Source organism: Astyanax mexicanus, chromosome 7 (genome assembly GCF_023375975.1).
Source record: "Astyanax mexicanus isolate ESR-SI-001 chromosome 7, AstMex3_surface, whole genome shotgun sequence".
NCBI classification, from domain to species: domain Eukaryota; kingdom Metazoa; phylum Chordata; class Actinopteri; order Characiformes; family Acestrorhamphidae; genus Astyanax; species Astyanax mexicanus.
Window position 1 is genome coordinate 15,374,779 of NC_064414.1, and position 23,067 is coordinate 15,397,845.

At 36.8% G+C, this 23,067-nt stretch overlaps 2 protein-coding genes across 4 annotated transcripts; one reads left to right on the forward strand and one right to left on the reverse strand.

Annotated features, from left to right (window-relative positions):
- Positions 1 to 345: 345 nt before the first annotated feature.
- klhl31 (kelch-like family member 31) lies at positions 346 to 4,597 on the reverse strand. The gene is made up of 3 exons (XM_007240056.4): positions 4,490 to 4,597; positions 2,172 to 3,374; positions 346 to 2,086 (listed from the first exon to the last, which is right to left on the reverse strand). The coding sequence occupies exons 2-3, from the start codon at positions 3,344 to 3,346 to the stop codon at positions 1,354 to 1,356; spliced, it is 1,908 nt and encodes a 635-aa protein (XP_007240118.1). The 5' UTR covers positions 3,347 to 3,374; positions 4,490 to 4,597; the 3' UTR covers positions 346 to 1,353.
- Positions 4,598 to 4,627: 30 nt separating this feature from the next.
- Positions 4,628 to 20,880, forward strand: eloal (elongin A, like). 3 transcript variants are annotated; one of them, XM_007240057.4, is made up of 11 exons: positions 4,640 to 5,465; positions 13,533 to 13,589; positions 13,675 to 13,787; positions 14,190 to 14,913; positions 14,990 to 15,092; positions 16,011 to 16,172; positions 16,261 to 16,358; positions 16,799 to 16,979; positions 17,948 to 18,068; positions 18,829 to 18,935; positions 20,598 to 20,880. In XM_007240057.4, the coding sequence occupies exons 1-11, from the start codon at positions 5,394 to 5,396 to the stop codon at positions 20,657 to 20,659; spliced, it is 1,800 nt and encodes a 599-aa protein (XP_007240119.3). In that variant the 5' UTR covers positions 4,640 to 5,393; the 3' UTR covers positions 20,660 to 20,880. The 3 variants fall into 3 exon arrangements, with proteins under 3 accessions (XP_022540758.1, XP_022540757.2, XP_007240119.3); XM_022685036.2 differs by lacking the exon at positions 13,533 to 13,589 and having other exon boundaries at positions 4,639 to 5,465; XM_022685037.2 differs by lacking the exons at positions 17,948 to 18,068; positions 18,829 to 18,935; positions 20,598 to 20,880 and adding an exon at positions 17,745 to 17,932 and having other exon boundaries at positions 4,628 to 5,465.
- The last annotated feature ends 2,187 nt before the right edge of the window (positions 20,881 to 23,067 follow it).

Genomic DNA, 23,067 nt, shown 5'->3' on the forward strand with positions numbered 1-23,067 from the left:
ACCCGTCTCCCTGTTAGAAGTAATGATATTAACTTATATTAACAAATTGCTGCATTAGTATTACAAATGTATTTAGCTCACCGCATATCTGACACACAATTGAGAATGATTTTTTTTCTGATTTTAACATATTGCAAACAAATACTTATTGTGCTATCCTGTGTTATCTGCATATTTTATATAAATAAAAAATAGCTAGTATGGTTTAGAATGCAAAAAATGACAGTGTGCCCAATGGTCTGCATAAAAAAAGCAGAACAAAAGTGATGTTATGTTTTTTTAAACATTGTTGTTAAAAAATGATGCAAAAACTCAAATGAAAAAATCAAAACTTTTAACAAGAGATCCGCAACATTTTTTAGGAACCTTTAATAAATATGCAGAACATGGACAACATATATAATTACAAATGTTTCAAAAAGTGTTGCTAACACACAAGTGTATGCAGTTGTCACATTTTTATGAACTTACGAACATTTCAGATCTTGACCTGTCAGGAATTTCTCTAGACAGACCAGGTACATAGCTTTGATTCCCATAACCATTCAGTCGTATTACAAAACAAGCCACCACTGCCCAACCGGTCTCAACAAACCCTATTCAACTTTCATTATGACTCCTAATGCTTTCTGTCTTTTGTTGCTAAGGGCTGTTTTGGTAAGTGAATAGTGTTCTGTTTCTTGCTTCTTTCAGAATCACTCCTGGCAGGTCAGTATAGATAATTATACAACAGATTGTATTAATTTATTGAATTTGCATAGTATTTTTTAAGAGAAATGTATAAATATCTTTATTTATTTATTTATTTTCTTTTTTTTGCATTCCGTGGCACCCATAAATAATTGTAGAATAATTGGCCCATATACAAAAGTATACAACTATTAGGTGAGTTGTATTTAACTAGTTTTTGTTTGTTATTATTATCCTTTTCCTGCCATACTGTTGATAAAAAGATAAATCATACAGCCCTAGTTAAAACCTGATTGCATATCAGTGTTTTCACAACCTTTAAACCATTTGTATACTTCCAAATTCTTTAAAAAACTACATTAAAAGTTGTAATCACCACTGTATTAATATTAAATAATAGTAACAAATCTCATGGAAACTATGTGATATTCAGTGTTGAGATGATACAATAAACTGAACAGCATTAAAATATATTTGTTTATTAATGTAAAAGATAACGTGAAAATGACAATCAGTTGTAGCTTATGAGATTATTATAAAATTTAATGTTCTAAGAACTATGGAACAGGTTGGTACTGCAACTGAAAGGAAAACAGAGATTTGCATATCATCTCATTCAGAATCATCAATTGAACTACATTTCCCAGCTCCCCTGTATATCACCTATATACTGACTGGAGCAGATGATACCGAGCTGGCCCGAGACTCTCGTGTCTTGCGGGTGGGGATAGTAATGACACAGCATGAAATGCCCACTGTTGCCTCTGGCAGCTCATCATCTTCAATCCATTCATTAAGGTCAGGGTTGTACACCTGAATGCATTTTTTGTACTTTTTCTCGACTTCGTTCCAGCCACCCAGGAGATAAATCTTGCTGTTAAGGGTGGCAGCACCTGCTGTGCTTACTCCGGTGTGCAAGGGGGCAACATAGCTCCACTGGCCAGAATGAGGGTTGAAAGACTCAACCGCCAAGACATCCACCCTTTCCCCGCGGCCGCCGAGCTGGCTGCCTCCAATAACATAAGCCCGATCAGCCACAGTGGTGGAACAATGCCAGCCTCTAGGAGTGCTGAGACTGTTTTTATCCTGCCAGCTATCTGTTGATGGATCATAAGAACACACTGCCCTGGAATAGGCATTGTTGATATAACCTCCAGTTACCAAAATCTTGCCATCTATGACCGTGCTAGCATGACAGCATCTCGGGACTTCCATTGGGGCCTTCATCTGCCATTGATTGGAAGATGGAACATAGCACTCCATAGAAGCCTGGCATCCATCAGAGTTACGTCCACCCACAGCAAACAAAAGACCATTGAATGTGTTCAGACTGAAATGGGTACGCTTCTGGATCATGCTGGTGAGATGGATCCACGAGTTGAAACGGGGATCATACCTATGTGGAAAAAAACATTTTAAAACCATTATGAAATAAAATCTTCCAGAAAAAACATCAACATAAACAGTGGGAAAACATTTACCTGCAGAAATTGCTGACGGCATGCTTTGCTTGGTTCCTAGCATCATTCTGGTCTTCACCACCGGCCACATACAGAAAACCGTCTAGGACAGCCACACATTGGTTAAAGCTCTTAGCAGGCATCTCGGTCAGCCTGTTCCAAAGGTTGTCCTCGTCTCTATAGAGAACGTCCCTGCTCAGGGATTTCTCAGTCAAGGCAGGTCGCCCGCCTACAGTTAGCAGCACTCTTCGACCACCGCGGACCTTGGTTCTTCTAGACTGCAGGATGTTCTGTTGGTACGGCAGCAAATGGTAATTCATGGCATCCACCAAAAGACGATGGCACTCCGGGTCTTGCATCATCCTGGGTACAGTCTGTACATGGCTGACCAGGTCCTGGGGCGAGATGGTTCCGAAGCGAATGTGTGTCAGCAGGTCTGAAGCATATTTAAGTCTCTTCTCATCAAAATCCAGCCATTTGACTGCAATCTGAAAGGCTGTGAGCTCAGAGGGCAGCTGCAGGGAGTCGTCTGTTAGGAAGTCACTGATCTGCTCATAGGTAAGCTTCAGGAACTGTTCCATCTCTGAGAATTCAATGAAATTCTCACGCATGAACTTCTGAGCTGCTTCCTTGGTTTCCTTGAGGTTGTATGTGTCAGCGATATTCACCACATACATGCAGTTTTCCACACTAATCTCTCGCATGAGGAAGTCACTGCACATCTTGACTAGGGTGTTAATCTGCAAAAGCATGGCTGCAGATATTGTGCTGCCGATGGTGTACAGTGACAAGGTCAGTTTTCCAGAGTAGGCATATGTGATGGCTGTGGCCAGACCGACGGGTGACAGATCGCTGAGGTCGATTTTTGGAGTGGCTGGGTCCTTCTTGAGAATGTTGTGTATGTACTCACTGCAGGAGGCCATCACAACTTTATGGACATCAAAGGACTTGGACTTGGTTGATACTGTCAGATCACACAAGAAACTGTCTTGCCTCATGTTGCTCAGGCCCTCCAAAAGGTTAGGAGCATAAACAGGGTCAGTGACCTCAGTTGAGATGCAGCTGAAGCCATTGCCACCTTCCAGGAGGGTGTTCAGCCCGTTGATTTTGTTGATCGGGCTGTCCTCCACCATGATTGTCATCTCATTGATGTCTGCTTTATTCTTCTTAGTGGTCTTGTTCTTCTTTGGTGCCATGACTGTATCAGCTGGTCACAGCCAAGACCTTTAATTAGTAAATAGAAGTTGAGATCATTTTAGAACCGATATTATATTATTTTGAGGACCTGCAGCAATGAGGATGACATAACAACAGCTCACTGTACCAGATGTTAGAGTAACATTTGAGATCAATATCAAAACAAAACCCAATATCTTCGGAAGGGTAGCACTACAGAAATGGGAAAATTCAGATTTAATGTAAGTTTCTCTCATTCCCCACCTCCTATTTCATGCAACATGCATTGCTATTTGTTTATATTATATTTTTATTATTGCACTAGAGCATTATTGTTGTGCATTATTTATTATTTTTTAACATATGATGTAGTACAGCTTTAGCTTTAACTGTCATCTGCCTCAGCACAACTGATCCAGATTAAGAGACGATAGTTGATGAGTTGGATCATGGGTGATATGGGAAAACTTGTGGAACACTGCGCAGTGTTGACGACAGACATTAGAAAACACAATATAATGTGGCTCAATGTGTATAGTTATGCTTAAGTAAGTTTCCCTGTTTATTGTGACTTTGTACAAATACTTAAATTTCTCCTGAAGAGCTGCTATCGCATGGTAGCGTGTCAAATTCCTCTCCCTCCATCTGTCAGGATTTATCACAACCGTATCCAGGAATAGCAGCGCTGGATCGCTCCGGCCTGGCGTTCCTTTTATAGTCTGTGTGTCGCAGCCTGGACCGCGTGTAGACTGGCTCTATACTGCCAATCATGCGTTGATTTATCATGATTTATTAGCACCTCTTTATTAGCACCTCTTTGGTCGTTTGCATCAAAAGATTAAGACCCCCCCAAATGTTGTGAATTACTTATTTAAATAAGTGTGTCCGAGAGTGGTGAATAAAACTAGAGTTATCTGGTGGCTCCAGGTGATTCGGGTTAGTCTAATAAATAAGCAAGCCATAATCATTATGTGATAATCAATAAAAGGTGATCTGTCAAATTTACATCACGTGTTACTTTATGTATAAACTATGACTTCCCAACCCGGTGTTTATCCGGCCTTCTTAAAGCGTGCCTTTAAAATGCATGAACAAGTTGATATCAATAATAAAAGTGGACCAGGTCCTGCTGTACAGTAAGCAGTAGTGTAAATCTGACCTACCTGTGCCGAGATGAAGTGAATACAGGCGAGGGAAGGACTTGCACCTTCAACTTGGTGTTCTGGAGAGAGAGAGAAAGAGAGAGAGAGGCTGTTGGAGTGGTCAGTAAAGACCGGCTGACTCCTCCCCTGGCCCTGAGAGAGAGAGAGAGAGAGAGAGAGAGAGAGAGAGAGAGAGAGAGAGAGAGAGAGAGAGAGAGGGGAACGGGGGAAGAGACCCTGGCCCAAAATCTACACCCAACTACATCCACAATGCACCCATCTACACCCACGTACACAAGAGACCCACTGTGTTTTCACATATTTGCAGTGTCATATAAAAAGAACATAGTTACTCTTTTCTTTGTTACAGTGTTAGAATAGATTATTAATATGAGCGGCCAATACAATTAAAATAATAAAGCATGTACCCTCTAATGTACGGTGACAAAATGGCTCCTTTTAGAACACCATCAGGTGAGTGTAGAATCAGTCACACATTCTGTTGAATACAATGCTCTACATTGTGATATCAACCTATCAATTATCTTATTTTATTTCAATGTTCTTATTGCCCCCATGTGTTTTTCAAATAACACTCGTTAATAAGAAATGTTCAACATTTGCTGCAAAACTTGACAAAAAAGATGTGCAGTACATTATATCGTCAGTGTTAATGTACTATTTTAATTATACACTTAAACTAGAACACAATGCTAAACCTGGAATTTAAAACCATCAAACTATATAAATGAAGAGTAACCGAGTAAAAAGTACATTATTCTACCCTGTCATTTTAGCCCCGGTCCCCCTGCTAACACACATCGCGCTGGCTGTGGGAGAGGGCCGCCGGGTCTCCGCCCCATATAAAGATGACGGCTCGGTTTGAAGCGGAATCTTGTGTGCGGTTCACGGCGCCGCGTCCGGCATGGCCTCGGTAGACGTGAAGAAAGTTCTCCAGCTGAAGCAGCAGCTTAAAGAAAGCGCTGAAGGGCACACGGTATCGTTTTATGTACCATTACACAACCAAACAACAACACTGTAGCTTCCTGTGGTGCTCATTGTTTTAGCAGTGTGTGTTTGTTTTAAACCGACAACATTGGTGCAAAAAAAAACTGTTTATATGATTGAGGCTAAAGTGGTGTTAACTTGTCTGTAAGGTGTTTTTCCAGCTACTGGAATTGCTGGAGAACTAGCATTAGGCACTTTAGGTCTACCTTGCTAAAAATCCATCTCAAGATCAGCTTGTCATCCAGAAAAACAAGCTAACCTGCCAGCATAGGTCCTGTTTTTTGCTGGTCTTGAGCTGGATTTTGATTATTGTACCGTTTAGTGCAAGAATGTACAGACTCTGTAGGGCTCATGTAGTTGTGGGGCCTGCATTTGGATTTGCAGCCTGATCAGACTTGCTTCTTCAGGGGTCTAGGTAAAACGCGGAATCCAGCGGATTTCCACCGGAAATATAAGAGAATAAATAAATAATGGCTCAAATTACAATGTGTCAAAAGAAAACAAAACTCAGATCGAACGTACTAAAAACGGACAACAAACAAGAGATTTTAGTGTTAAGTTCCAGCAACAATTCTGGGTAAACACGCTTTATACTCTGCCTATCCCCAGTTGGGACGGGTAAAACGCGGAATTCGACTATAGTTCAGTTTTAAAAAAACAGGTAAAATCAACCCCTTCCGGCGATTTCATGACTACCAAATAAATCACTGGGACAATGAGCTACTGTAACTATCTACACGTTTGATTAGATGCTCCTAATGTAACTGTGGTTATTATAAATAAACCTGGATTTTCTAAATTCCTCACTTGGTTCAGCAGCAGCTCTTCCACTTCTTCTGAAGGCTGATAATTCTGTCCGCAACAAAACACCGCTGTACCTTTTTCAGTGTTTGTTGGAGTACTATCGCATACCCGCGAGGAACCGGTCGCGGTGGGTCTACCTTCTTTACTAGCGCCCTCTCTGCGCGAGGCACCGAACGAGCTGAAACAGGTTTAATTCAGTCTGTTTTGTGTATTTATACAGTGTCCTAAAGGTGGTTCTTCACCCTCCGAATAAAAACAATGAAGCGATTTATTTACGCAGATGTATCGCATAAAGGTGTTTGATCTGGCGTATTGTTTTACTTGAGCGTTTAATAAAAATGCCGTAAGTCTTGGAAATAATATAGTTACACCATCCATGTGTGGGAAATATGAAGCCTAGCTCCACAGTATTTTTATGAGCAAACACTCCATACAGTTTAATTCACAATACTTATGAAAATCTATTGTTTAAGGCTGTGTAAATATATTAGACATTATTTTAAAAAATGCTACGCTTTATATTTCATTGGACAGAGAAAACATTTTGGTTAATTTTGAATATAGAAACGTATGTGATGAGTACATCAGTTTGGGGCACTGTAATTCAATTAAACACCAATCAATGAGGAAAATCTTGCTTTTACGGCTGTATAAATAGTATGAGCCATTATAAAAAAATACGAATTTTATTTTATTGGAAAGAGAAAACATTTTAGGTAATTTTGAATATAGGAAAGTATGTGATGAGTACTTCATAACATCAGTTTGGGGCTCTGTAATGCAATTGTACAACAAATTTATAATGAAAATCTGCTTTTACAACTGTGTAAATTGTATTAAATATTATAGAAAAATAAGATTAATATTGTATTGGAAAGAGGAAACATTGTAGGTAATTTTGAATATAGACAAGTATATGATGAAGACCTTGTAACATCAGTTTGGGGCACTGTAATTCAATTATCCACCAATCAATGAGGAAAATCTGCCTTTGCAGCTGTGTAAATAGTATGATCCATTATAAAAAAATGAGATTTTTTTTTATTGGAAAGAGAAAACATTGTAGGTAATTGTAAATATAGGAAAGTATGTGATGAGGACCTCGTACCATCAGTTTGGGGCACTGAAATTCAATTAAACAATTAATAAGGAAAATCTGCCTTTACAGCTGTATACATGGTATGAGATATTACAAAAAAATAAGAATTTTATTTTATTGGAAAGAGAAAACATTTTAGGTAATTAAATATAGGGAAGTATGTGATGAAAATCTTGTAACATCAGTTTGGGGCACTGTAATTCAATTATACAACAAATTAATAAGGAAAATCTGCCTTTACAGCTGTGTAAATAGTATGAGCGTTTATAAAAAAATAAGAATTTTATTTTATTGGAAAGAGAAAACATTTTAGGTAATTTTGAATATAGACACGTATGTGATGAAAATCTTGTAAAATCAGTTTGGGGCACTGTAATTCAATTATACAACAAATGAATAAGGAAAATCTGCCTTTGTGGCTGTGTAAATAGTATGAGCCATTATAAAAAAATAAGAATTTTATTTAATTGGAAAGAGAAAACATTTTAGATCATTTTGAATATAGAAAAGTATGTGATGAGGACCTCGTAACATCAGTTTGGGGCACTGTAATTCAATTATACACCAATTAATAAGGAAAATCTGCTTTTACAACTGTGTAAATTGTATTAGATATTATACAAAAATAAGATTAATATTGTATTGGAAAGAGGAAACATTGTAGGTAATTTTGAATATAGACAAGTATATGATGAAGACCTTGTAACATCAGTTTGGGGCACTGTAATTCAATTATACAACAAATGAATAAAGAAAATCTGCCTTTGCAACTGTGTAAATTGTATGATCCATTATAAAAAATTAAGGATTTTATTTTATTGGAAAGAGAAAACATTTTAGGTAATTTTGAATATAGACAAGTATGTGATGAGTACCTCGTAAAATCAGTTTGGGGCACTGAAATTCAATTAAACAATTAATAAGGAAAATCTGCCTTTACGTCTGTGTAAATAGTATGAGCCATTATAAAAAAATACGAATTTTATTTAATTGGAAAGAGAAAACATTGTAGGTAATTTCAAATATAGGAAAGTATGTGATGAAAACCTCGTAACATCAGTTTGGGGCACTGTAATTCAATTATACACCAATTAATGAAAATATGCTTTTAAGGCTGTGTAAGTTGTATTAGATACTATAGGAAAATAAGATTAATATTGTATTGGAAAGAGAAAACATTTTAGGTAAGTTTCCCAAAAACCTTCGACAGTAACATAGTTCTTTAGGTCGTTCTTCATCTAAAAGAATTCTGATCCACTCATCATTGACTTCTAACGTATTTTTTGCGTAGTTCCACTTAGAAAACGACAGGTGCCGCCAATGTTGCTTTACAAATGTACAGACGCATTTGATCTCCGCTCGTAAAAAGGAAATTTATTTATAATGTTTCTTTATTTTTAGAAAAACTCATCAAATCACATAAACTACATCCAGTGCTAACAAAAATAAAATCTACAGCATTTGCGTATGTGATTTCAGTATTTCAGTCCTCCTGAACGGCAGAGACGGTCATTTATTATTGACACAATAAACCACCTGTGTAAGTAGATGTGTTTCCTTTAGCCTAACATTGTTATGATTATAATACTATAAAGCACTCTTTAGAAGAAGGATATATATATACATATTTTTTTTTCTTTTTTTTTAATGAGAATTTTACTGCTGGCAAAGACTAGAATCTCACACTGTCTAAACTTCTAAAGTACTTTTGTTCCGCTTGTTCATTCTTCCATCTTATAATGTGTTAAACTAAGCTGATATATAATTGATTATTAATTGTTTGTATATTATTTTACTCAAATTATAAATGTAAGTGTTGTGTACTGTGTTCTTGCAGTCTGGAAGGGATATTTTATGCTACCAAAAAAAATAATAATAACAATAATTATAATAATAATAATTATTGTTATTATTATTATTAATATAATAATAATAATAATAATAATAATAATAATAGTATGCTAAATTGCAGTATTTGTTGTACACAAAACAACGGTGTGCAAACATTTGTGGACCCTTTATTCCATTGAGCTGTGGAGTAGAACTGTATTCTCTGGAATGGTATTGCTGCATACAACACTTCTAGGTTGATTTGGGGATGAGGTGGGAATGAGGTGGGGCATGAACATCCAACGTCCTGACGTTACTTACGCTTTTGTAACTGAATAAAATTAGATCCTCAAAGCAATCCTCCACAAATGTAGAGTCTTCTCTAGACAGTAGAGACCGTTACTCAAACAAAGGCAGGATGAACTCGGATCATAAACAGCAACCTAGCTGTTAGGTGATTGTCATGTTGTTTAAGGTGACTGAGTGAGAGAGTATAGTAAAGGGGAAGGGAATGGGCCATAACTCCAGTTATGTGCTGGATCATCTTCCTCTATTTTATGTTTCTAGTGTCTGGATCTGTATACTTTGGTCAGGTTTTTTCTTCTTTTTTTTTCTTCTTTTTTTTTTTTTTTTTTTGCATATATGGGGTTTATAATGCTCGCTGGTCTTCTGTGGAACTTCAACTCAGAAGGGTTCCATCCCTAATCTCATATGAATAAAGTTCCCCTGATTTATATAATACCAGCTTGAGCAACTTGACCAAGCTTTATTTTGGTGTATCTTTACTGAAGTACTGGGAGGAGCACTTTTACTTTAACTCCACTACATTTCCTAAATGGTCTCTGCTTTATTCTGATAGCATGTTTTGGGCTCTAGGCTGAGTCCTGAATGTATTTTACTCTAGACTCATTGTAGGGGTCTGTGGGGGAGTTTGGCAGTGTCATTTTTTGGCAGTGTCGCACTGTCAAAATCCTACTTCCCCTAGTAAGCCCCTTATGTTGAGTAAAATACATTTCAGGACTAGTGCCCAAGACATGCTATCAGAATAAAGGAGAGCCCCTCAGACCTTTGGGTGCTGAAATCAGAGGGTAGTCAAGTTTAACATTTTCTCTCTGATGAAGGTAAACAAAACATAAAATATGTGGATTTCCATTCATATTCAGTAAATGAAAAAGACTTAGAACATGTAAAGTCGGACCATTTTAAATGCCATCATATTAGCTAAAAGCTCCATAAAAATTAAAACATTGTTGGGTGTTTTAATTGTATATTGTGGTTTAACATCTTTTATATTCGTAATTGCACCCTAATTACTTACCATTAATAGTTATACGGAAGGCTTTGTAACCATGCTCTAAAGTAATTGGTTTATTTTGTATTTGAAAAGGGGTTTTCGAAATGTATTATTCTATTTTTGGCAAACTGTACATTTGTACATATGTTTATAGACTATGTTAATATACTGTGCAAGTGCATACTAACTGTGGCATGTGATACCTCTAACTGCATAGATCTACTGGGAAGTCAAATGAAGTACAAATTCGTATGTATTCAAGGTATATGTTTTAAGTGATATTACTGTATCATTTTGAAGTAATGGGATACCAAATAAAAAAAGTCTATTCAGTTTCCATAAAACAGATTTTGCAGTCCTATAAAACCGAATAGACTTTTTGTTTAGTTTGGTACCCATTTACTCCAAAATGATACATTAATATAATTTGATACTTACATTATTGAAACATGGAATGTATTCTGCAAGGATTACATGGTGTTATTGGATAACTATTCATTTGTGTTGTGGAAAAATATGTTGCATCAAAACCCTATAGTCAATTTTGAATAAACATTGACACTCCTGCACCTTTTCAGGAAATGTACGACTTCTCCCAAAAATTACTAAAACATCACCCTCAACAATACAATAGCTGTACATTCACTCTACGATTTACAAAACAATGACTAAAATGGATCACTTCCAGCAACCAAGAAAGAGTTTTACACTTTCACAGTGGTGCGCAGTATATGCTACCTATGATGTCATTATAGCAGTGAAGAAAAAAATCCAAGGGAGCAAGGCTGGGTTTCCCAAGAGGTTCTGAACACTAAGACAATTCATAGATGGTTCAGCAAGCTTCACACTGGGCACTCTCTCTCTGTTAAGATGTTCTTAATCCTAAGGTGCTATTAGTGACATAACGTGGAGACAGAGTGGTTTGCAAAATTATTCATACCCCCTTTTGTCACTTCGCAACCACAAACTTAAATATATTTGATTGAGATTTTAAGTGACAAACCAACACAAAGTAGCACATAATTGTGAAGTTGAAAGAAAATGATACATGGTTTTCAAATTTTCAATCAAATAAAAATCTAAATGTGACCTTCAAAAATATTCATCCCCCTTTACTCTGAACCCCCTAAATAAAATCCAGTGCAATCAATTGTCCTCAGAAGTCACTTAATTAGTTAATAGAGTCCAGCTGTGTGTAATTTAGTCTCTGTAATCACTAGAATTCCTTTTGTATATCATATTTTTTTACTTACTTTCTATTTCTCCCTAAATTCTCTCAAACTGTTGCTTTGTTTTAAAAAGCTTGTTTTATCACCAATACTGTATTATTATTATTGTTGTTGTTATTGTTAGACAAAGGGAAATACCTACATTAATCTATATCTATAATAATAAATACTACAATTTAAATATTGAGCAGGCCAGGTAGGTTTGAAAAAAGAAAAAAGTTGAATCGTTTTGACATAATATAATTGCATCACCCCCCAACTGCGCCTGCCTGCTCTCGCTGATCAGCACTAATTTCTATCCATAGTATATAAGTCAGAACTCTGTAATTTACTGAAATTATTAAAATCTACAAAGGTTTACATTTTTTTCGTTTCTACTAAATGTTTTAAACTGTTATACTATATAAAACTATAGTATTTATTGTGTTTCAAAAGTTTATTTATTTAAATTCTTTAAAATATTTAATTTATTGTCACCAAGAATATCATTATCACAAAAATACCCTGCAGCTAAATGACCTACCAATTTATCATTAAAAAAACTAAATACACATAAAAAAGACCTAAATTATGCCAATTTTGAGAGAGAAAAAAGAATGAATACAACAACACACCTAAAAGGAAAAAATAATAACAAAAGCAGGATTTGTATCAGTCTTTATTTATGTAGACATAATGCTTGGGTGTATGTTTAATTCCAATTAGTTTGGGTGAAATGTAGAAAAATGTAATGATGATCAGACATAATTACGTTTGATTTTTATTAATAACAGTTTGCAAAAAAATAACAATAACAAACAACAACATATTCCAGAGTAGAAATAGTATATTTCATGGTAAAGGTCTGGGTCCTGTTTCCCTCTTAGCATTAAGAACATTTAAACATGGAGAGAGAGCTCAGTGTGAAGCTCGCTCAACCATCTCAGACTTGTCTTAGTGCTACGAAACATTTGGGAAACTGGTCCTAGACTATTTTGTAACCCGAAAAAACAGGCTGGATGGCTCCCTCCTCAGTAATTGAACGATAGGTGGCAGTATGCAACTAATCAGCGATAAGAAAAAAACGCAGAAAAAGACAATTGAGCTTCATGAGATGAGCTTTCAGCTCAGGAGTCTATAAACAGTTTACACAGTTCCACTTTTCACTGTGGATATCAGCGGCGTCCATTCTGAAAAAAGAAATAATATTCCAGTTAAATGGTGAGTCTTTTTCCGAGCACTCAAATAGGCAGTCGCCAGTTGCTGAAAATGCTAGTCGTTTAGGCAAGATCCCATATGTTCCGCGTTTTACCGTGTCCCCTTCTTCAGAGAGGGGGTTGGGTCTGAGTGGTTCCATGCCATGCTAAAAATACTGCTGCAGTTGTCTCTGCTGTTGGCTGTCTGTCAATCAGTGGGGAACAGAATTAGGAAGGCGAAAAGTTATTAGTCGTTTTATTAAATGACTGAAATATATTATCTAGTATGTATGTTTTTCATTGGATCTTTAAATCTATCCTGGAACCCTTTAATATTCACTAAAATATGTGTTTCCTTTCACACATGTGTAGCTGGGATTATACAACCTATGTGGGTGTTGTGACACTGCCCAATTATAGCACTTTGCAATTGCAGTAGCTGCATATGAGTTTTTTTTTCCATACATAGTGTCTGCCATTGTTGCTGACTCAACAAATCCAACTTTCTAGCGAAGCATTAAAATGGAGCTGTTTTTCATCCTTAAATGTTTACTGATGTGTACAAAAACTCAAATACAAGAGAGCATAGTAAACAATATGTGTATATATTTATATACTGTTTCAGCTCCTGAAAATCCTGAAGAAGCTCCAAGAATTGGACATAACCCTTGATATTCTTGCTGTAAGAGATGAAAATTCATAGAAAGCAAGTCTTTATTGAGTTTTGGTCTTAAAAAATAAAACTATGATGTTTTTTTGTTACATAGGAGACTGGAATTGGAAAAGTGGTAAACTCCTTTCGCAAACATGACTATGCAGGAGAAGTGGCCAAATCATTAATTTATAGATGGAAAAAACTGGTTCCAAAAGATCCTGCAAGGTATGGTATTTTTTAAAAATTCTCCATTAAAAGGAGAAAAAAAACAACAAGAATTGAGACTTTATGTACTAAGTGTTTAAATTAGGATAGGTTAAATGTGTCAAAGAATTTACTGTTTACTTCTAAAGGTTCATTTTTTGTGGATATTTGTAGCATGTGCTGTGGCATTCTGTGTATGATAGTCTGCCAAGTGCAGTCTTAAGACCAAAAGTCATAATAAGACGTAATAAGTGTGAGGTGCACCATTACGTTACAGGCACCAAGAGGATGAATAAAACTGTAGTCAAGTCTTTAACTTTATACACAGTTCTGTAATTGAAATACATATTTACTTGTGCTTGTTTAAACTGTACTGTTTAATTTGTTAAATTATCTTCACTTTTTCTCCCCCTCAAATTCAAGTGTTATGCCGCCACCTATTCCGCCACTGAAGGAGCAGTCTAAGAGTGAACTTCAACAAACTGACCAGGAAGAAAAGGAACAGGCTTCAGCAAGTATGAGTAGTTCTGAGAGGGAGCCCAAGAATGAAATCACTGGCTTTGATTGGAAACCATCAAAGAAAGCTAATGGTCTGAGTAAATGGCAACCGGCATTAGATAAACCAAAAAGTGAAGCAGACAGTGAAAAGAAAGGGGACGACAAGAAAGATGCTGATATCAGGCACTTGTCACAGGCTGCTAAAAAAAAATCTTTCCAGTCGAAAGAGAAATCAACCAGCAACTCCCAGGCAGAGCAAAATGACAAGCATAAAAAGGTTCAGAAAAAAGTTTCAGACATAACAAATAAGCATAGGCTGAAGTCTTCTGAGAAAAATAAAAGGAGCTCTTTGAATAAATATGACCTAATTGAGGTACAAAGAAAAAAGAAGAGGACTGTCTTTAAACAAGAAGACAATGAGAAAAAGAAAACTAAACCAAAGGCAGCAGATATGGAGATGGACCCAGAGAGTGGCTGCTTCGAAATGCCCTCCATGTCTTTTGAGGCATGCCTAAACTACGACATTGAGGCTCCCAAATGGAGGAAGAAGTCAAGCGATAATAAGCACCAAAAACGTTTAAGGACTGGTTTTAAAAAGAACGCCACAGTCTCCAGTGTCAAGTCTGGAACCGAAGTTCCATCTACAATGGTAACTCTTGGCAACACTGATGGTTAATAAAATATGACTGTTGTAGTTTCTGACCGGTTGCATGTTTAAAACTCAGGCTTCAAAGGGATCTGTGTTGGAGTTGCTCAGTGTTCCACTACCACCGATTTCGACTGAGTGTGAGGATCTTTCTCAGTATCAGTATTTTGTTAAGAGGACAGGTAAGTTATAACTTTTATCTAAAATGATCAGTTCCTCTAAAGAAGGGATGAAATAGCAAGATACTGAATCCATCATGCAGCATTGGTTGTGTTCTCTGGGTACAAATTAAGTTTTAGCTACAGTTTTAGCTTTTGTTGCAAATAAAAAAGAATGCAACCTTATTAGAAACAAATAGTTTACCTATTTGCAATAAGCCAACCCCTCAAGAAAATTTTAAATAGTTTAAGACATTGAGAAAGTGTGAAAGTGGTTTCTCCAAAAAAAAAAAAAAAACAGAACAAAAAACAAAATGTTATTTTTAATGCTACTAATCACACCCCATGGTTTTTGTGCCCCAGCCACCTTTCATTTGTTAAAAGAATAGCTAATGACGTTTGATACGAAGTTGGTGTAACTTACAGGGCCACTTTGACAGAGCTAGCCTAGGTTTGCATCCTATGTTTTATATCTATCACTTTTCTCTGTAATATACACAGCATGCATTACGCAAATCAAACAGTCTTGGAAATCTCCATAGTTAAAGAAACCCTGTTAGCTGAACAGCTTCTAGCATAAGCATTGATGCAAGTATTTGAATGTGGAAAGTATTGCTGTAGACACTATTGTAGCCTTTATCTGGCTTTTTCTGTGACCCCTAACAAAAAATAATTTGGTGAAAAGTGCTGTAATGTGTACAAATTCAAAAATGCTCTAAAGCTGAACAGTCATTATAAGACGGGCACCAGTGGTGACTATGGCACACCAGTTTTGTTTACAGTTCCTGCCACCTTCATCAAAAGAATATTCATTTTTACAATAAAGCAATATTGATTAAATTCTTTATTTTATGGCACGTTCTGTTCTTTGTCTTGAAAATCTAACTGTTAGTCATTTGAAAGCATATGTTTAGGATAGTAAGCACCTGAAGGTTTTTGCAGTTGAGGAGAAGCCCACAGATATTTTTGAAGATACTCCAGTGTTTACTGGTCAGCGGTTGAATAAGAAGATGCAGGTGTATTCTGGAAGCAAGGCTGTGTATCTTCCCACCATGATGAGCTTGTACCAGCAGTGCATCCGAACGCTGCAGAACAACATTGATTGTGAGTACTGCAGACCGGTGCTCTTGAGCTTTTACACTTTTAGTGATGATGCTGAGTTTTAGAAGTTTTGCCTGTTTTTCTTCCCCAGCACTGTATGAAATTGGAGGAGTGCCGTTTGAAATTTTGGAGCCGGTGCTGGAGCGCTGCACACCTGAGCAGCTGCTGCGGATTGAAGAGTGCAATCCTGTAAGGAGCAATACACATACAGTACATACAGTAACAGTGGATGGAAGAATGTGTATAAAAACTCCTGTGTCTGCTGTCAGCAATCATACATTCTTTCATTTGCCATACAAGCATTGTTTGAATTGTAATTAATTGTATGTCTTATTTGTATCAAACAGCCCTGTGACCCTTTTTAGCCTGATGAAGTTCATTTTTAGCCACTGTAGTGTGTTCTTACTGTATTTTGGGAATTCGATGTTCTGGTGTGTTCCAAGATCATACAATCATAATCAATTCTTGGATATTTTCTGTAAAGCTATAGTATTAAAGTTAAATTAGATTTGTACATATGCACCCTGCAGTTGTTGTTGTGTAATATGGGAACATGAATGGTAAATTAAAATTTAGGATCATCAAAAGGGTTTTAAGAGACTGGTGTACTGTGTCGCTGATGTACACAGGTGTACATAGGTGTGACTGATCACCTCTGGGAAAGGCACTGCTGCAAGGACTTCCGGAATGCTCGACTGGAGGAGTACGAGTCCTGGAGGGAGATGTACCTACGGCTGTTTGAGGAACGTGACCGTAAACTCCAGCAGCTCACCAAAAGCATTGTTTTGGCTCACTCTGGGAAGCCCAAAGGTAACTGCACCCCCATCCTGGAGACTGACTCAGCATTGTATTTGCTTGCTGCAATTCTGAAAGCAACAGACACTACACTGATCAACCGCAGGGAACACTAAATTAAGCCATGAACCAGATAGATTTAAGGTTATCTCTGACTTTCCCCACAGGAAACCAATGTACTAGCATTACTAATTTACCCAGAAGGTGCAGCATATGGCACTCTCACCTGTCAGCAAAGCCCCTCCCCCAGATGTCCTTTTGCTTGCATCTTTGGTAATGCTTGCATTACAAAAACTTGTTGGCACTTCAGTATTTGTTTACATGTTCAATAGCTGCTGCTGCTGCTGCTATTATTTACTTATTTTAAAGAAGTGTTGGATAATTTATTAAAAATGTATTAACCATGTGGGTTGTGGGTCAGGAACATTTTTAGTTTAAACTGTTTAAAAACTCTTTTTAAGCTATTCTCAAATTTACTTAATTAGTCATAAGCCTGGTTAATACTTTTGTGTTCATCGTTTTAACTGAATTACATGAATGACATGGCATTTTTCAGCTTCTGTTACTGTCCCTTTAAGACAGGTTTATGTAAATGACCTCTGTTCTTCTTGGATGTCCTCTAATGTTCCTCTTTAAACAGTTTGACTAGAACACAGTTATAATGTAAATAAGTGAGCTGAACTGCTTTAGAGGGAATATGTGGGTATGTAGTCTGAACACTAGGTGTTTTGTGACCTCATAAAAAAAAATCACTATAAAAAGCTGAATTTCCTCATGCAGGCTCTGTGACCCAGGGATTAGCTGGAGCATTTAACAATTTAAGGGTACCACATCATTTTTTTTTCATTGATTAATTAAAAAGCAAAAGACGTCTAAAAGGAAGTTCTGCTTTCAATGTAGATTTCGTTGGGGCATTATTCTGCTTGTGCTGAATGTGTTCTTGTAGTTTTCCCAGCTGTGCTGTACTTTGGGCTCCTTCTTAGGAAGACAGGTGAAGATGGCATTTATTCATTCAGCTGCCAAGCCACCTAGAAACGTACGCATCCAGCAGGAACTCCATGGTACGGCCAGTGCTGTGCTCCCTTACCCCACAGACAAACCCAGGTCAGTTCTGACTCTCATGGTTGTTGTCCTAAGCTAAGCTTCCTTAATACTGTCCTTTTGGGGATGTTACTTGTTGAAGTTTGTTGAAGTACTATATTGGGCAAAAATCCAAATTTAAAAGATTTAAAGCAAAACAATCTTTTATTAGATATTGTTAATGAGTAGTGGACCTTTTAATTACAACCAAGTGAACAACCTGTATAAATAGGCAGTTGCTTGCAGGTTGAAGCCCATTGGCTATACAAGTAAAATAGTTTGATATGTATGTAATCTATATGCTATAAATCTGAAGCCTCCCCAGCTCTTTTCAGAAAAGATTAGGCTTTTTGATCTGTAAAGATTTTAGGTTTTGATTTGAAGCAGAAATCTGTACCATTTGGGATTCTTAAGGACTAAGATCTAAGTTCTTAATCTTAAGGAAACCAGATGTTAAGTTAGTTTAAATCCAAGAACTGGTTAAGGAGTGTTCTGCATGTCCTGTCTTCAGTTTGCCTAAACACCATGTGACAGACCACAAACATACCTATAGACCCCAGAAGTTTTGTAAAATAGTCACTTCAGGTTGGCCTCTTTTCACCACCATTCAGCGTTCCACGCCCTGCTAGTGTTGTAGCTCGAGAAAATCAACAGAACATGACCAGGTTTTCCTTTGTATTATGTATGTCTGGTGATGTGACACAGCACTGGAGTGATAAAACTCAATGATGTTATATTCAGTGATTTACTGACTGTGTTCTCTGTCCACACACTCTCTTCTCAGTGGAAAGAGTCATGAGAGCAGAGCAAAATCTTGCTTCAGCGAGTCCACCAAGCACTCTCCCACTAGCTCAGGACCCAGCCAATGCCAAGACCCGCGAAAGATCCGAAGTAAGTTAAGCCGTTCTTTGTTCATGTGCTGTACTTTTTTCAGCAGGTGAGCTGAAGCTGTTTGTTTTTTCAGGAAAAGCCATTTCGTTATACCTATAGGGACAAGAACTTGGCGATATGAAGCACTAAATGACCCAGGAATAACAAATTATTATATCACGATACTTTAAAACAATGCAAGATATTGTATATATGCTTTTTTTCATTTAAACGAACTGTCATAAAATAAAAAATAAACTCATATTACACTGTCATATTTATAACATCTAATTAAAAGAATTGTTTACTTTTTGTCCCATCAGAACAGTGGGATCTAACAACAGAGTACAACTTCTAGTGGGTGGAGTTTAAACAAAACGCTAAATGAATCGCCCTCTGACCTCAATCTTCACATAACATACAATTCTACACTAATAATTAAAAACCCATTTTGTGTTTATTAAAAATCAAATCAGTATTGCCAAACAAAGTAGTACAATAAGCTGCAATATCGATATTTGTTACAGCCATAGGTGCCTGTTTTTTTACATGTGGGGTTAGTTGTAACCGAACAAGCAAAACTCCTGCATATACAGTACATGTTTTATTAACTTTAGCTTTCTTAGGCTAAATATTTAGGAAGGGGAGGTATATAAAATGTTTTTGCTGAACATGTTGGTGTTTTTTGCTTCCCATCAGCAGACAGATTCTGATAGAACACATTTTGTTTATGGTCTTTCTGGATGGGTATAGTAGGTGGCACTCTACTGCACTCAGAATTTAAGGATAACGTTTCCATGACCATATAGAACCACATGGTTAGTCTATTTAAATTGGATCAACTAGATAAAGATTAGTCTTTGTGATGAACTCAATACAAAGATATCTTGGAAGAATACTTGGTTCCTGCGCTGTCAGTGTTCTCCAACTCTGGACAATGCTCCCTGGAACACAGCTAAGTCATTCTCCAGACCTGAACCCCATTCAAAACCTCTAAAATGTAATCAAGAGGAAGATAGATTGTCACAAGCCATCAAGCAAAGCTGAACTGCTTGAATGTTTGTGCCAGGAATGACATAATTGCAAAATTTCTGGTGGCGAGCATGCCAAGACACATTAAAGCCGTGATTAAAGGTTATTTCACCACCTAACCTCTTCCTGGGTTAAAACTTTAGGGGTATTGTTTTTAAATGAACATGAAATTGTTTTCTTTTTGAGGGCTAAAGCACTGCATCGTTTTCGTTAATTTGACCATTTCTTCAATTTTCTGCAACTAAATGCTCTAAATTACTTTTTATTAGGAATTTGGGAGAAATGTTGTCAGTAGTTTATAGAATAAAACAACAATGTTCATTTTACTCAAACGTACCTATAAAGAGTAAAATCAGAGAAACTGATCATTTTAAAGTGGTCTCATTTTAAATTTGTTCCAGAGCTGTACATTTCTTATTATTGTTTAAGTATCCAGTTAGAGAATTTAGTTAAAAAATCAGACCATCATGCTTCACATAGTGACTTAAAGGAAGTGGTTAAGAAGTGGTTAAAGATACTAAAGTACACCTGAGGAGCCAAGTGGCTGTGTGCCTTGTTAATGAGTGTTTCTAGCTAATATTTAATCTAAAGACCTTTAGTTTAGTTGTAGATAGCCTGTACTCCTCTCTAATTTTGTGTTTTCTTTTATAGGAGTGGCTCCAATGATGGCAAAATCCTTGAAAGCCTTTAGGAAGCAGCTTGGACGCAGATAAATGTGGAAGGTGGCTAATCATATAGATTAAATAACCCCCTTACACCCATGATATATAATTTAGTTTTTTCTTTAATCTTTTTCATAATTCTTGAGTTTATAGATCCATTTCTGACAAACTATTCACAACCTGGAATTGCAAGAATGCACTTTAATATCACATTATTGTCTTATGATGAGATGCACTATAGTTGAATAAATTAAATTCAAGAAAATCAAAAACTGATTAACTTTTTTTAATTAAGTTTATTTAGGTTTTCTGTTGAGAGAAAACATGTTGAGTTTTTTTGTAAAATGACTTGTCTCCACCTAGTGGTTATGCTCACAAACTACCTGATGTGTTTCTAATTTCATCATCTCTTTAGCTTAGTATAATCAGGAAAAAACATGCCCTGCTTTTCAGCATGTATTTATATAGCATGTGGAATTTAGTGGTTGTTTGAGAATGCTTTAGAAGCAGCAGAGTGTCCTAAATTCTAGAACACAATTGCAGGGCAAAACCATAACAAAAGCCTACAATTATTTTTTTTCCTTTTTACAGTGTAATGTCATTTACAGTTGAAAAGTACCTACATCTTGTTTGCAGCAGTCATTTTAAACCAAACATTTTCTGGAGCTTCAAATAACATTTGAACCAAATTTGATGAATTGTGGATCATTTGTCCCTGCAAATGTGTTTCAGCACATTGCTATCTCTGGATTGCTTTTTGGACAGTGGTGGTTTTTCTTGGTGGTGTCCCACCACAAACACCATTTGTTTAATTTTTTTATTGAAAAATAAAAGAAATAAACACTTAAAATGGATCACTCTGTATAATACATCAATATAACGAGTTTCACATTTTGAACTGAATTACTGAAACTTTTACTGAACTTTTCAATGGTATTCTATTGTTTTTAGATGCACTAGTATATCACTATATATTCATTACACAAAGAGTGATCTATTTCAAGTGTTATTATTAAGGTCTAATTAAAATATATTTTTGCATGAATTGCTGCATCAGTAGAGGTTAACATCCTGTGGCAGAATTGAGGTGTTATAAAAGCTCAGGTAGTTTTGATAGAGGCCTTGAGATTGTCCGCATTGTTGAGTCTTGTGTCTCTCATCTTCATCTTGGTAATAGACTGTAGATTCTCTGTGGAGTTTGCTGGCCAATCACTTTTGGCAGTGTGGAAACTACTGCTAACACTGGATTTGATATAACTCAGTGGACCCCAAAACCATCACTGATTGTGGAAACTTCCCTCTAGGACTTAAGCAGCCTCTTCACTCTTCCTCCAGACTGTGTCCAAATTTTTCATCTGAAAACAGGTCTTTGGAGCACTGGATATCAGGCTATTCTTTTTCTGTATGGCCTGGGTAAGACACTTCTGACGCCATCAACGTTTTCACAATATTCAATTTTTCTTGTATTCTGATATTTGTATTTTTATTAGATGTAAGCCGTAGTCATCAACATTAGAATAAATAAACACTGGAAATTGACCTGTGTGTAATGAACCTATATGAGCTTCACATTTTGAACTGAATTACTATAATAAATTGGCTTTGATTTGCACATGCAGTGGTTTACTAACCTGCGCTGTGGATATTAACTTTTAGTCCCTATGAAAGTCATAAATAGGAAAACTGTGTGTATGTGGTATTAGCTAAGTTAGATTCTGTTTGTCTATTTACTGATCAGCCAGATCATAAGCATTATCTGCCTAATATTGTGTAAGTCCACCACTCCATTGTGCTGCTGCAGCAGAGCTGACCATTCGAAGCATGGACTCCACTAGACCTCTGAACTTGTGTTTTCTGACACAAACACATTAGCAACAGATCCTGTAAGTTGTGGGATGGGGCCTTCATTAATATTATGATGAACCTCTAAAGCAGGGGTGTCCAAACTACGGCCCGCGGGCCATTTGCGGCCCGTTTACTTTTTTGGAGCGGCCCGTGAGGTATTTTAGAAATAGAATGAGAGTTGGCCCGCTGTTAAGCAGGTTTTTGTGAGATTCAAAGTTTGAACGCTAGGTGTCAGAAACGGGCCAAAGAGTCTAAAAATGATATCGTTTTGCTCAGATCAGCTGTACTATTAATGAGGAGACAGACCGGATCAATCAAGGAGCCAGTTCAGGTATTAAGTCCCGCCTCTCAGTACAAACAGCCAATCAGCTTGCTGGTTTTGCTGCGTGAGGAGGAGAGGCAGTGTGCTGTTGGGAAAGCCCCTCCCTTGCTGTGAGATTTAGCAGCGGGACCGGGACGCAGCAGCAGCTGATTTTAAGATATGGATATATGGTGATTTTTCTAAAATAAAGGTAACGGAGCTAACCATGTAAACTGTGATGATATGTTTCTGATAGCTGGTTAAAAATACACGTATCTGAATCAGTTTAAACCCACTGTTTAAACGAGGGCAA

Coding starts and splice junctions, on each gene's coding strand:
- klhl31 (XM_007240056.4), bottom strand. CDS start 3,346: ATGGCACCAAAGAAGAACAAGACCACTAAGAAGAATAAAGCAGACATC. Junction 2,087..2,171: donor GCCGTCAGCAATTTCTGCAG/GTAAATGTTTTC, acceptor TTTTCCACATAG/GTATGATCCCCGTTTCAACT.
- eloal (XM_007240057.4), top strand. CDS start 5,394: ATGGCCTCGGTAGACGTGAAGAAAGTTCTCCAGCTGAAGCAGCAGCTT. Junction 13,788..14,189: donor GTTCCAAAAGATCCTGCAAG/GTATGGTATTTT, acceptor CTCAAATTCAAG/TGTTATGCCGCCACCTATTC. Junction 16,980..17,947: donor TCACTCTGGGAAGCCCAAAG/GTAACTGCACCC, acceptor GCTCCTTCTTAG/GAAGACAGGTGAAGATGGCA.